General features: G+C 39.8%; 1 protein-coding gene across 1 annotated transcript in view; it reads left to right on the forward strand.

Annotated features, from left to right (window-relative positions):
• The first annotated feature begins 7,036 nt into the window (after positions 1-7,036).
• NRXN3 (neurexin 3) overlaps positions 7,037-13,251 on the forward strand; it is a 703,958-nt gene continuing 697,743 nt past the window's right edge. Inside the window, exon 1 of the mRNA XM_059474030.1 lies at positions 7,037-7,381. Coding sequence (XP_059330013.1) covers positions 7,052-7,381 — 330 coding nt within the window. The 5' untranslated portion in view covers positions 7,037-7,051. The remainder of the gene's footprint in view (positions 7,382-13,251) is intronic.

A 13,251-nucleotide genomic window follows, 5' to 3' on the forward strand; every position in this document is an offset into this window, starting at 1 on the left:
TTTATCAGATGACTGCAATATACTGTTGAGTGAAAAGCAGATTCCCAGCACTGACAAGCAAAATAGCTTTTCATTTGGGTGAATTTTTATTTATTTAGGTAATAAGATCCCTAACTGTATATTTAATAGGTGCTTCAGAAGTATAGGGCAGTTGTGCTTCTAACAGGCTTCTAGTTCTGCCACGTTTATGTGACAGTGATATATGGAAACTCCTTTATACATTTAGTATGTGTCAACTATTTTGAGGAACAGGAGCCTAGGGAAAATTTTTCCTTTCTTTGGGCTAAAGATTCAGGCACTGTCATGCCTCTTCCTCCCTTTTGCATTCAGTCTTTGCTGTGTAGTGGTCCAAAATCATCAGGTGAAATAAATCACTCTGCAGGGCTGGTTCTGGACCTCTTAGGGATGGTTTGCGGTCCCACGGGTCAGAGCCTCATCTGTGTTGGAGCCAGCCCAAAGAGCATCATCCAAGGACACAGGTAGACAAAAGCAGAGGTGGAACATGCAGTTCCAGAGCTCTTATGCAGTATCTTCAGATAAAGCAGTTCTTCCTCTTGTTTTCATTAAGAGCTTAGCTGCACAGGGAAATAATAGATTAGCCAGGTTTGACAAAAACCCCTGAACATTCATTGTATTGCCAAGTCTCCTTGATCTCTTCTGGGCTTAAACTTGATGACCTTTTAGCAAGCATTCTGCTTTAGACTTGAAGGGTAATGGGTAAAGTAGCAGATAAGAGAGTAGAGGGCACGATTCATGCTAGGCACTTGATGTTCTCTGGTGGAACATTAATGCTTCCTTTGCTCTTACTGGTGAGGTGAAAGAGCTTTTTGCATAAGATTAGAGCTCTTACTCTATGTGTAAAATTGGAGTTTGGCATTGAAAGAACATCGGCTGTTGAGTGCATCTCACCTTTGCTTTGGACTCCTGGGCCAACTCCTTTGCTGTGGAATCTTTGCATCTCTTAACAGGATGGGAATTGTTGTTTTGCATTGATTCTTCCCCACACTGTTTCTGATGTTGTAATGCTGATTCCTCCCTGCTTCCAAGTTACAAGTTATGGATATGGAGTAAATGAGCATGAGGAGCCTGTGAAAACAATAAATGACACCTATTTCTGAAAAATGTAACATTTCCCAGAATGGTTTAAACTTTGTAAGCATTTAAGAGACTATTCTTTTTACTGTAGGACTCCAGCTCAGCACTTAATTTTATCTGTTGTAACATCATTCTGTGATTTTACAGACAATTTTTTTCCAACAGCAGAAATTCTTTTTCTTCTGAAAAATTATTCCTATAATTTCCTTGAGGTTAGAAGTCATATTCTTTTTCCAAGATCTAATCAATGCAATCAGTTCATTCATCTCATTATGACATAAATATGACTTATATGTTCTTACTTTACAGTTTGTAATATAAATGCAGTTTGTAATATAAATGCAGGCTATGATATGGCTCTCACAGCTTCCACATATCAGTATCGCTGTTGGTGGTGCTTGGAAGATGCTTCATGCACTGAAGAATGTATTGTACACTATTTTAAATGTATTTAAATAAATAATATCTGTAAATGAGAGAGTCTGATGAGTGGTGTTACTGATCTGTTCAGGTGGTATGAAGAATAGATAGAAAACAACAATTACTTGGATGTATTATTTTTCCTGTTCAAAGGCTGGAAAGGAGGAATGCAGCAGAAGGATAAATAGCTGCAGTAATCTGCTTTTAGCTACTACTGGATTCTGTCACCATGTCTTTAAAATAACAGCTTAATTTTTTACTAAACTACTAAGCCTGGCGGTTTGTTTTAATGACATCAATCTGGGCAAAGTGCTTTGACCACTTCTGAGGGCTTTCCTTAGTTTTAACATTCAGTCATGTAATGTTGACTGTAAACCAAACCCCAGTGAGATAGGGCTGCCTCACAGGACATCTGTAATGCAGTGAGAGGGGTGAGCAGCTGACCCTTGGTTTTAGGAGAGCTACTTGAGGTTTGCTTCAGGAGATGTCAGGAAAGTCACTGCCCATTTTATGTGTTTCTAAGTATTTGTGTCTGGGGACAAAATTGCTGTTACATGAGATGCTGCTTTTCTTGAGTATTAAACTTCATGCCCCTGAGTGAAATGAGAGCTTCTAGAGTTTGCTGCTTTCAGCTTTGCAGTCATGAAGTATTTGTTTTCAAGCATCATCCAAAACTTTGGAGGCTGCTTTCTTCACACCATAACTAGGATGATATCCTGAAAGGACTAGAGAAAAACAGGAGGTTGATTTCCCTCCACAAATGTATGAAAACCTCTGGAATGAGCCCAGCATGGAGAGATAGGAGCTCCTAAACTCAAATTCTTTCTCAAACATTGATTTTCTCAGTGGTTATAAGTAAACCCATTAAAATGTCTCTGCATTGGTTTCCTCATCTATAAATCAAAATGCCAAGTTTTTCACCTCTTAGTGATCCTGGGAGTTCTGAAGTTTTTCACCTCTTAGTGATCCTGGGAGTTCTGAATATTCTCCTTCATAGAAGGAGCTGTGACAGGAAAATAACAACATTGCACATAAAAACTGAAGCTAAAATTGCCATCTGGCTTTCCTGAAGAGGCAGTATAAGTATTCATTGTAGGGGAAGATCCTGGGCTCTGTACCTCTCCAGGGGACCTGAGACTCAGCAAGCGCTAGGGTTTCTTCAGGGATGGGAAGAGCCAGGAGCTTGGCTTAGGTATTTGTGTGCTGTGCCTTTGTTTCTGTTCCTGCACTCAGCCTCTGGTATGTGCTGATGGCTGGTTTGGGCTTTAAACAGATAGAAGTCTGAGACTTAGAAAACTGGCTTTGCAGTGTGGTGGTGATGGTAACTGCTAAATGTGCTGGCTGTGTCTGCTAGGGATTGGTCAGGAAAGGGTAACATTTTCCCATTAAGGTGATCCATGACTCCATTAATTCAAGGAAAATATCTGTGCTAGTTGGAAGATTCTGAGTTTTGCTTCTATTCAGATGATTTTTTTGCATCTTGAATATGTGAAGGTTTAAGTCCAAGTGTGGAATTTTGTACAAATCTTGGATCTTTGAAAATCCCAGAATTTTATGTGAATGAATTAGGAAATAAATAATGGATTTAAATAAATACTAACAAGAGGAATGGAAGATTTGATTCCTTAAATGTGCTGACAGATTCTGATTTTTGTATATCTATTTAGTATTAACTGAGTTAAAAATTAAATCGTGCGAATCATACAAAAATCAGTAGGTTTCAAACATATCCCACATATGTTTTAAGTAAATGTTAATTTATGCATTTGCATTGCCACCCTTGAGTAACTAGATAATCAATTAAATGTAATATCAGTGCCTATATACAGAGTTTCACATAACAGAAAAATCAGGGTTTGATCTATTGCTTCATGTAACATGAACCAAGGATCCCTGATAACTTTGATTTGGATCCTATGGTTAGTTTGTGTGCTGCTCTGCAGAAGCTGCTTGGTACACTACCACTATTTAAGGAATACAGAAGGTATAAATATCACAGTGCAATCTGTGGAACCTTCAAAACTGTGCAGCACAAGGGTCATGAGCTAACCAGTAACAAGTGGTTCACTGCTCTGTGGTCTTCCAAGTGTCACCAGACCATGTCTGAAAGCAGAAATACTGGGAGACCTGTGGCCTTCTTGGGGCTTTTTCTCCTCATTCATTGTGGAAAGAACCTATATCCCTTTCCCCCCTCCATGCTCTCTGGTAATTTTCAGGTGCTTTTTGACCACAGCTATGGTGTGCATGCTAGCAGTTGGGACAGTAGGAGAGGCCATGCTTGGTAAGAAGCCTTTCATATGGCCGGGCAGGAGCTGCTGTAGCTTGGGGGATGCATGGTCAGGCTCTTTAGTGCACATACCAGACTCTGACTGCTGAACCCTTTCATGAGACTGCCAAAACACATGGCCACTGGTAAACTGTTGAGGAGTCAGCAATTTGGAAAATGCAGTCTTACAAAGTGTGTTACCTTGGGAGCTGTGCTTATGAGATGTATCATGGACAGGAATGAATTTTGATTTCACAGTGAACCCCAGATATTTTAGTAAGTGTTGATCTGCAAATTTGAATGTCTGTCCAGAGTAGCCACAGGAGGAAGAAAAACCCCATAATAACACAGAAATTGCTGATGTTCTCCCAAGCACAGGAAGGATACAAAGGTGGATAAAGTACAGAATCCCATCTATGACAAGGGCCAGCTGCACATGACTGGAGGAAACAGGCAGATGACATAGCTGAATGCACCCTATATTAAAACCAGTGGTACAAGTAGGAGTAATATCCCTTTAAACTTACTCTGCTCTGTTTTGATTAGTCTTTAGTGGTTGCCTTAAATTACTGTTAAGATTTCTAATCTACTCTTTGCCATCTTCTTTGTATTGAGTGGATCAGTGAGATTTCATCTAATTGGTTGAGGAAGTGTAAATGAGCCCTATTACTATGTCTTGTACTGAGTGAACAATCAGCCTGAGTGTCCTCCTTCACAAATGTGTGTTCAGTGCTTTGCACATCTTCAGCTGCAGGGAAAAGGCTCATTCACAATGAGCCTTGTGTTTGACTCCTGCCCTCACACACCGGCTGTTTGTTGGGAATTACCTGCAGGTACATGGAGCATGTGTCTAACTTGCTTGAAACACCTTCCCTTCTGATGGATCAGGAGTGACCAGGCAGGGGAATTGTCAGTGTTGGGAGAGGGTTGTTGAGTGCTTGGCTCTGACTTCCAGAACTGCAGTCAGTAGCATCCCTCTGTACTTAGGCTGGTTTAACACTGATACAAGCATAAACACTTCTTGGTGGTAGTTAAATGTATTCAGAATATGCTCAAAAAGCTAAATAATTTGGAAGGCACCTTCAGAGGCTGTGTAATCCAACCATTAGCTCAGGGAAGGTCCAGTTAGTTCAGACAGCTCAGGACTCTGCCTAATTAAGTTTTTAGTATTTCTACGGGTGGAGATTTCAGTCTCTCTGGGCTGTTCCTACTATTTGACCATCCTCAAGATGAAACATTTTTTTCTGTTTAGATGAGAATTTTTTGTATTCATCTGCATCTGTTGCCTCTCATCCTTCTACACAACTCTGAGAAGAATTTGAACCTGTTTTGTCTGTGTTCTTCCATTAAGTCATTGAAGAGATCAGTAAGGTTTCCCTTGAGTTGTCTCTCCTTGAGACAGAATGAACCCAGTTCCCTCAGCCTCTCCACACACATAAACTACCCCAGTACCTTGAGTATAGTAGCTCTTTGCTGGACTGACTCCAGTATTTCAAAGTAATTATCATATGAGGGATATGGTAACTTATGAGATCCAGCACTCCTGATGGAGTGGCACTCCTGGTGTCATCTCATAAGTCTCCATTAGGGGAAGAATCACTTCCCTTGGCCTGCTGACTGGGTTCTTGCTAATGCAGCCAAGGATGCAGCTGGCCTTTGCTGGCAGGGCAGGTGCTGCTGACGTGTGCTCAGCTTGTCTGCTGGGACCACAGGTCTTCTTCTGAAAAGCTGCTTTTGAGCCAGTTGGCTCCCAATGAGTGCTGCTGTATGAAGCAATTTGGGTGGCTGTTTGCTTGCAGGAGTATCTGGACGCATGGCTTGCTTACTGAAGTGCAAACACATAATGCTTCTGCAAGAGTCTTTGCTTAAATCAGACCTTTAACTTGAAAATTTTATATGTACAAGTTGCAATACTATACTGTTTTTTCACCATTATTTTATGCTGTGAGAACACAGATTTTACCATGCAGTTAGTCTCCAAGAATGGCTATGGTAACGTGTATTTTCCCTTCAGTCTTGTACTAATAAATTCTGGCTAATCCTTATTAGGATTACTAAATGGTACAAAATGGAGCAGAAAAGTACTAATAATACCAATGAAAATAGCACCAACATTTGCCTTATGCAGTGATTTGTAAGCAATGATAGCTTGACTGCTTGTGCTATCTACTGCTCAGCCTTGCTTTCACAGCTGGGAGTCAGGAAGGTGCTGCAATGTGGAGTGGGGGGTGGCATCTATACAGACGCCATTGCAAGTACCATTTCCTTCCAGCTGGCACTAACCAGCCCTCCTCCAAGCCTTCCTATCACTCTTCTGGATTTCTTCCACGGGATAAAATCAGGGTATGCAGCTGGCTCAAGTCACATGAGCACAATACTACAGCAGAACTGGCTTTGAGTGACTGAGAACCCAGGTACTGGGAAGTAGACCTCTAGCTCACACAAAGGATGTTCATGGTATTCAAACACTACTTCCAGTTGCTGAAAAATAAGTGCAGTGGCTTTCGTTATTGAACATAAGATATTTCTTTTCTTTATGAGGAAATATTAAATGTCATGTGGTGTGAATAATTCCCCCATGTTTATTTTTGCTGTTTGAAAAAGATGTGCTAATCTAGTACAGATTTCCTGGAAAAGGTGATAATACAGGCAAAGTTCTCAGATGTGTTTACCAGAGACATTACTTATATCTATGGACAAAATGTTTTATGTGGACTTCCCTCGTGCTCTGAGAGAAGAAATCTGTAGGACCCCTCATGTGGCTCTCTTGTTTGCTTGGTCTTTCATTCAGTTGAAAGAAAGGGGCAGCTCTGTTAGGATTACCTTCTGGTGTCTTTCTTAAATTTCCTGTCAGATAGGTTAATATAAGTTCAGATGGCAGTAGTCCTGAATCTGAATACTGATCTTTGTGAAATGTTGGGTTTTTTTAATCGACACATATGTGGTGGTTGTGTTGTGAATAATAGAGCTTTCCATCCTTCTCCTAAAAAGGATGTGAAATGTCTTATAACAATCCTTAAATGTGCTTTTCCTAGACACCACTGCATACTGTTGAATGGTCCCTATGGAGACAGTGCTGCAGTAAAACTAAAAACACAGCACTGAAATTCATCGCTACCGACGACCCTGCAGTTAATTCTCTTGGTAGCCATATTACAAAAAGAGCTCCATAGTTATTAGCATGCCTTGATATTTAGCTCTACAGCTGACACTGCCATGGGATGCCTAAACTTCGTGATGACCTTAAATCTCTTCTTGGCTGAGTGCTGAATGGACCTTTTGTTTCCCTTCTTTGCAGCGCGAGATGAGAACATGGCCACTTTCCGTGGCTCCGAGTACCTTTGCTATGACCTGTCGCAAAACCCCATCCAGAGCAGCAGCGATGAGATCACGCTCTCCTTCAAGACCTGGCAGCGCAATGGGCTCATCCTGCACACGGGCAAGTCAGCTGACTACGTCAACCTGGCCCTGAAGGACGGTGCCGTGTCCTTGGTCATCAACCTGGGGTCTGGGGCCTTTGAGGCCATTGTGGAGCCGGTCAATGGCAAGTTCAATGACAACGCGTGGCACGACGTTAAGGTGACACGCAACCTGCGGCAGGTAATGGTGAAGGGGAGAAAGCGCTGGGGAGAGTTTTGGTTTTTTGGGACAGGCAGATGGGAGAGGGTAATGGAGAAATGGGGAAGCTCAGTGCTATTGCTACAGTTTCTCCACCTATTCTGGATCTTGGTGCCTAAAGGACTGTGAAAAAAAACATTAGTTGATGGGAATTTATCCCTCTGGCAATATCTTCATTTCCACTTTATTAATTTTCTATTTTTTTCCCAGTTTGATTTAATAATAAAATCTTGTGACATAACTTTACTTTCATCTCCCTTTTCCTTTTTTCTGTTCTCCCTTTTAAATTTTATTATTTTCTTAATTATTATTCAATCTTATCAGTAATATTCTTGTTGCATTTAATTACTGTGGGAATAGAGTCTATTGCCAACAGCCAACGCTCTACACCTCTCTCCTTTTTCTCTCAGTTTTGTTAATTGGTTTAACCATTGCCATGATGTCACAGTTCTAATTCTGAAAGTCTTTTGTTTTTCTTTTCCTTTTCTTTTGTGTGTGCATACGAGTGTGCAGGTGTGCAGGCTGGTGGGTATGTGTGTACCTATTTTAACTTCATAGCTTTGGAATTAATTGGCTGGAGTCTCTCTGGGTCTTCTTGATTCTCTGTTCTTCTTTTCTTCTTTTTGATTTTTTCCCCTTCTTTCTATAATGAGATTCTACTTTATTTCTTGTCTCTGCCTTGAGACTCTTCTGTTTGCTGTGAGGACTGGAAAAGTGGAAGGATCAAAAAACCCCATGCAAACTCAATCAATCCAGCACCCTACAATTCCACTTTGGAAAAGTTTTTCTGATTTTACCACTGTAATTTTGCACATCTACATGCAGCTTTTCATAGCAGACAACTATATCAGGTGACATATTTGATAGTAGGCTAGTCTTAAAATCCTGAAGCCTTTCTCATTAAATATAAATTCATACGTAAATAGATAAGATAAAATTAAATAATTTTCTTCTGAAAGCTGGTAAATATATCAAGTCACTAAGGGCCATCTGCTGCATAATAAATGAGGTTTACATGGTGAATAGGAGCTATTTGATGTCTTGCTGATTGGTAGAGCAGCAGAAGAAGCTTGTAAACTAAGATTTAAAATTAAATTAAAAATCAATTTGTGAATACGTTACCTGTTTATTTTCTCATTAATGCCAATATTAGCACAACCTTTAAATAGCTTTATATAAGTTTCTACAGTGTAATTTGCAGTAGGATTTTACACTAGCTAAGAGCAAAATCTCTGTGAGTATAGGATAATCAGTGCCAGGAATCAGAATAAGTCTCTACTACTAGAGATCAGTGGAAAATTTTTCTCTTATCAGGAGTTCATGTCTCTTCAATATTTGGGCTGGGGGCTGAAGATTTTTATTTTTATTTCACATGTAAATCCCTGTATTTCTACATGCTTAGGATGGCTGGGTCTGAAAAAAAAAAAACTGTCGTCAAACTTTAGTAGAGACTACAGAATTCTTACCTATGAAGAAATCAATCTGTTTTCAATAGTTTATATAGAGATGAAAATTTCATTTCTTATGCAGTGGATGGGTCTTAATGATCCTATTTTGTTTAACCTTTCCCATCAGTACAGTAGAGGGAGATGCACTAACTGGTCTAGGTTTGTCAGTCTTGAAAGGTCAGAATATATGGCTTTATTTGATGTGATTTTTTAAATTTATTTTTAGGTAGTTTCAGAACAGCTGGTCCTTGAATATTTCAGTAGAGCTTACTGGCCATTTTAGTTAATTGTACTTTTTATTTTTCATTTGAAATAAATTTCAGTGGGCAAATGTGCCAGAAGCAAAATTAATCCTTGCTTCATGCCAGGATTGGTTTGGATCTTGAAGATGCAGAAGGTGAAGGGTCACAAACAACACTGTGGATGGGAACCTGTCACATTCTTTTTCTTAATATTTTAGCTAATGATTTTTTAATTGGTCCACAGAAGTGGACCAAGAAATTGGAAATCTGTCTATGGCTTTTCATATTGGATGAGTCCAGGGCAGTGTTTTGGTGATTATTAGAAAGTAGGTAGTCCCTTGCCAATTAAACAGTACTGTAAAATCTTAAGCCTCCTGATCTATTCACTGTGAATGTTTCTAAGTGATCCTGAATTCTTAAAGGATCCAACTTGACTGGGCAAGAGAGAAGATGTTTTAATAAGATGGATGGGCTCTTTGCAAAGAAAGGCCTGTCTTCAAATCAAATTACATTTAAGTAGCAGAATTGATTTGGGGTCCATTTCTATAGTTAAACATGACAGAATACAGTTCAACCAATAAATATCAATAAGGCTGGATTTTTTTTTTTAGTTATCTTTTCCCTGGATACTGGCATTTTAACTTTTGATCTGTCTCAAAATCAAGACATTGACCCAGAACCTGCAGCTGCCCAGATATTGGAACTGCTGAGGCCTTGAGGCAGAGTAGTCATGATAGTACTAAAAGTATTCATTCAATATAATTTTGTATCACTTAAATAATTTTGTATGAAAAAGATTATTGGTTCTATGTGTTTCCTGACATAAATTCACCTGTAATGTTGCAGTATAATATAGTTTAATAGAAAGTCTTGTTTCCAGCTGTGCTCATGTTTCCTTAAAAAACCCATTCCAAAACCAAACATAAAACCCCAATAAAATATATTGCCTCTGAATGTTGAAGTTTTATAAGAAAATCAGTAGCCTCCTTGTAATTGCTTGAAAATATTGCACTGGAGGTAGATATATTTATCTTTAAAATGAACTCTAAAAGCAATAATTTAGACATTCCAAGAATATTATCTAAATCTAAGCAATTCCAGCTAAATGGACTATCAGCAGCTTCAGGATGCCATTTAATCTTTTCCTCTGTTTTTTTGGGGGCTAAGAGAAAGGGGAGGAGCATTTGCATAATTTTTTGGCTGTTTCTAGAATTAGAGTAGAACTTTAAATAGTTGGACTTTTGCCTACTGGTTTTTGGAATTGTTAAATATTTTGTAGCTAAGCTGGGAGAGTACTAAGAGCTGCTTTTTTTTAGATCAAATGACTATCACTGCAGTTAATCTCCTTAGAGACAAACCAAGTGAATCCACAGATTCCCTTGAGTAGTGATTGTTAATGTCAAAGCAAATCTCCTTGTTTATTTATCTTATTATTTCAGTTAAAACTAAGACCTCTTTCTGCCTTGTGAGAAACCTTTACTTAGCAATAGGGTCACGGCTGAATTTTGCCCTGGCTTTCAGAGTGTGTTTGGGGCAGTGTGGTCTGGTGGGAGGACAAGCAGAGGAGACTGAAGGTCAGACTTCTGTGTCTGTCTTCACGTTTGCTGCTGACACTCCATCTTTTTTCTAGCATGCTCTTCTCCCTGTCCCATACTTCAACTCCCTTGTTTTTAAAAATAATTTACTAACACGACAATTTGCTGTAAGACTTCCTTGGTGAAGAATTCAGGAGTTTGTGCTCATTATTTCCAAGTACAGACTATTATTATGATTTCATTCCCATTGGAAAATAACCTTGGGACCTCATGCTCAGTGCCACAAAGTCTTCAAAAACCTATTTCCTTAGACAGTGCACAACTCTGAAGCCTGCAAGCAGACAGTTTTTACATGAGACAGTGTAGATCTTGCTTGTGCAATTTAGGATAATTCTTGCCAACTTCAATCACAGGGACTTGGAGTCTGCATAGGCTTCCCTTCCCTATAAACACTAAAGCTAGTCACAGTGCAAAATCTACTGTGAAGATCTTTAGCTCCTTAACTGCTAAAACACAAAGCAAAGGGTAGGTTCTAACAGTTGACATCTGCATGCTTGGGACAGGTTAAAAAAGTTCTGCTGAACCAAACTGACAGGTAAATTCTCCTAGCTCCTGTGTAATAGAGATGCAGTGAAACAGGAGGGATGCTAAGTCCTGTCAATATTCAGTCTTCAACCTGCACACAAGGGACACAATTCTTTCTACACAATTTCTTGACACGTTTCTTCCTACAGTAGGAGAGGTTCAATTCCTGTGTCTTGGATGACAGAAGTGAGCTACAGGCAAACAGCCAAGCACAGGCACTGTTATGTTCTTCTCCTGAAAGTCACAAACTCAGCTGTAAAGAAACCTGCAGACTGGGAAACTTGGAAGGAAGACACAGAGTCTTGGACTCATCTTCAGCTGTATCCTCCAGCCAAAGGAAATACTGGCCTTGTGATATTCTGCAGCACTTGAGGGTAGTGAAGGTTGGAAGAGGAGCTGGTGTGGTGGTGGGTGGAAGAAGGGAGTCATGGCTGGGTTTGTGCTGAAGGGGCAAACTGTGTATTCTGTGTGTATATCTCTGAGCATAAGTTCTTGTTTGAGGGAAGCACCTTGATGAGCATTTGAAGAGTAAGTATTGCACTGTTTTAACTTTGCTTCAGGTCTGGATAATGTGTGTGAGGGTTGAGGTTAATGACTAATACCAGGGTGGGAAGAGTAGGTGGCCCTCTGTTTCTTTACAGTCTAAAAGGCATGGTTCCCCGTAGAGTCCTGGTCACATTGTCCTCTTCCTCACTTTGTGTGTCTCAGGTGCCCCACGCCTTTTTTTGAAAAACTAACACTAGATCATTCATGCAATGTGTCATTTTTACTAACCAACTAATGTACTAACACCCTAACGACTCATCTTTGCTTTTAGTTATTTTAATTAACAATCGTTCTGTTCACGATTTTTTAATTTCCTTTCTTCCCCCTTTTCCGCAAAGCACTCAGGCATTGGACACGCTATGGTAAACAAACTACATTGTCTGGTAGATATCATTCTTATTGTCTCTTTTTTTGGGTTTGCCGTGTGTTACCTGCCTTTTCCTCCCCCTACCTGCTCTTTCCCCCCTTCCTTTATACTTACTGCTTCCTTTAATTTTATTCTAATTTCATTGAAAACACATTGTTTTCCCCCTTCTTTTTTTTTTTTTTCTTTCATTTCTTCTTTTTGAATAGAAAAATGAGCATCAAAAGCAACTAACACAGCTCTTCTGGAAGTAGGGTTTGGAAATTTCTTTCATTGCTTTCTTCACCTCTGTCTTCAGTTCTTTTTCTTTTTGGTGATAAATTGTTGGGTTTTTTTGTCCCTTGTTTTTGACTTCAGATTTCTTTCTTTTGCTTTTTTTTCATTTGGCTTTTTTTCTTGGCTTTTAGTTTAGTATGGTTTTTTTACTCTGAAGGTTTCTAGATCAGAACCATTGCAGGGCCTCTAGTCCATGGTGGTGAAGGCTCTCTTTTTCTCTCACCCTTTTGTTCTGACAATGGCTATTATGGGCAAACTGGCCAGAGTTTTCCTCTTTCTCATGATTTTCCCCCACTTCCCTCCCTCTGCTTTTTCTCCTCCTTCTCCCTCTTGCTCTCTCTCTCACTTTCTCTCTCTCTCTCTGACCTCTACCTGCGTGGCCAACAGGAGCTCAGCCGGTTGTTTGTTTCAGTACACACTCTGCATGGCATGTCCACGTCTGGTGACTCGCCCGTCTCCTCCTGGCCTCGATCTATTTTCCTCCATCTTCCCTTGCAACCACTAACAACATCAAGCAAAACACATCAAATTCACTTCCTCCTCTCCCACCCTTTCCTTCTGTCACCCTTCACCCTCCATGTGTTTGTGGTTAGAGATTTTGGGGACATTTCTGTTTAATTTTGAGTTTTTTTGTTATTATGGAATTTGTTTGGTATTTTTATTTTTGATTGCATGCGAGTGTGAAATGGTCATTTCTCCCTTTTTCTTCTCCTTCTCTCTCTCTCTATTTTGCTTTTTTCCTGTCGTCTTTCTGGATCTCAGATATATTGGCATGACAGGTCAAAGTGCAGTGTGTGCACGCTTTGTAGCTCTTTCTTGCTTTCTTTCTCATATCCACTTCTATTACATTTGTTGG

The sequence above is a fragment of the Ammospiza nelsoni genome, chromosome 6 (assembly GCF_027579445.1).
Source record: "Ammospiza nelsoni isolate bAmmNel1 chromosome 6, bAmmNel1.pri, whole genome shotgun sequence".
NCBI classification, from domain to species: Eukaryota; Metazoa; Chordata; class Aves; order Passeriformes; family Passerellidae; genus Ammospiza; species Ammospiza nelsoni.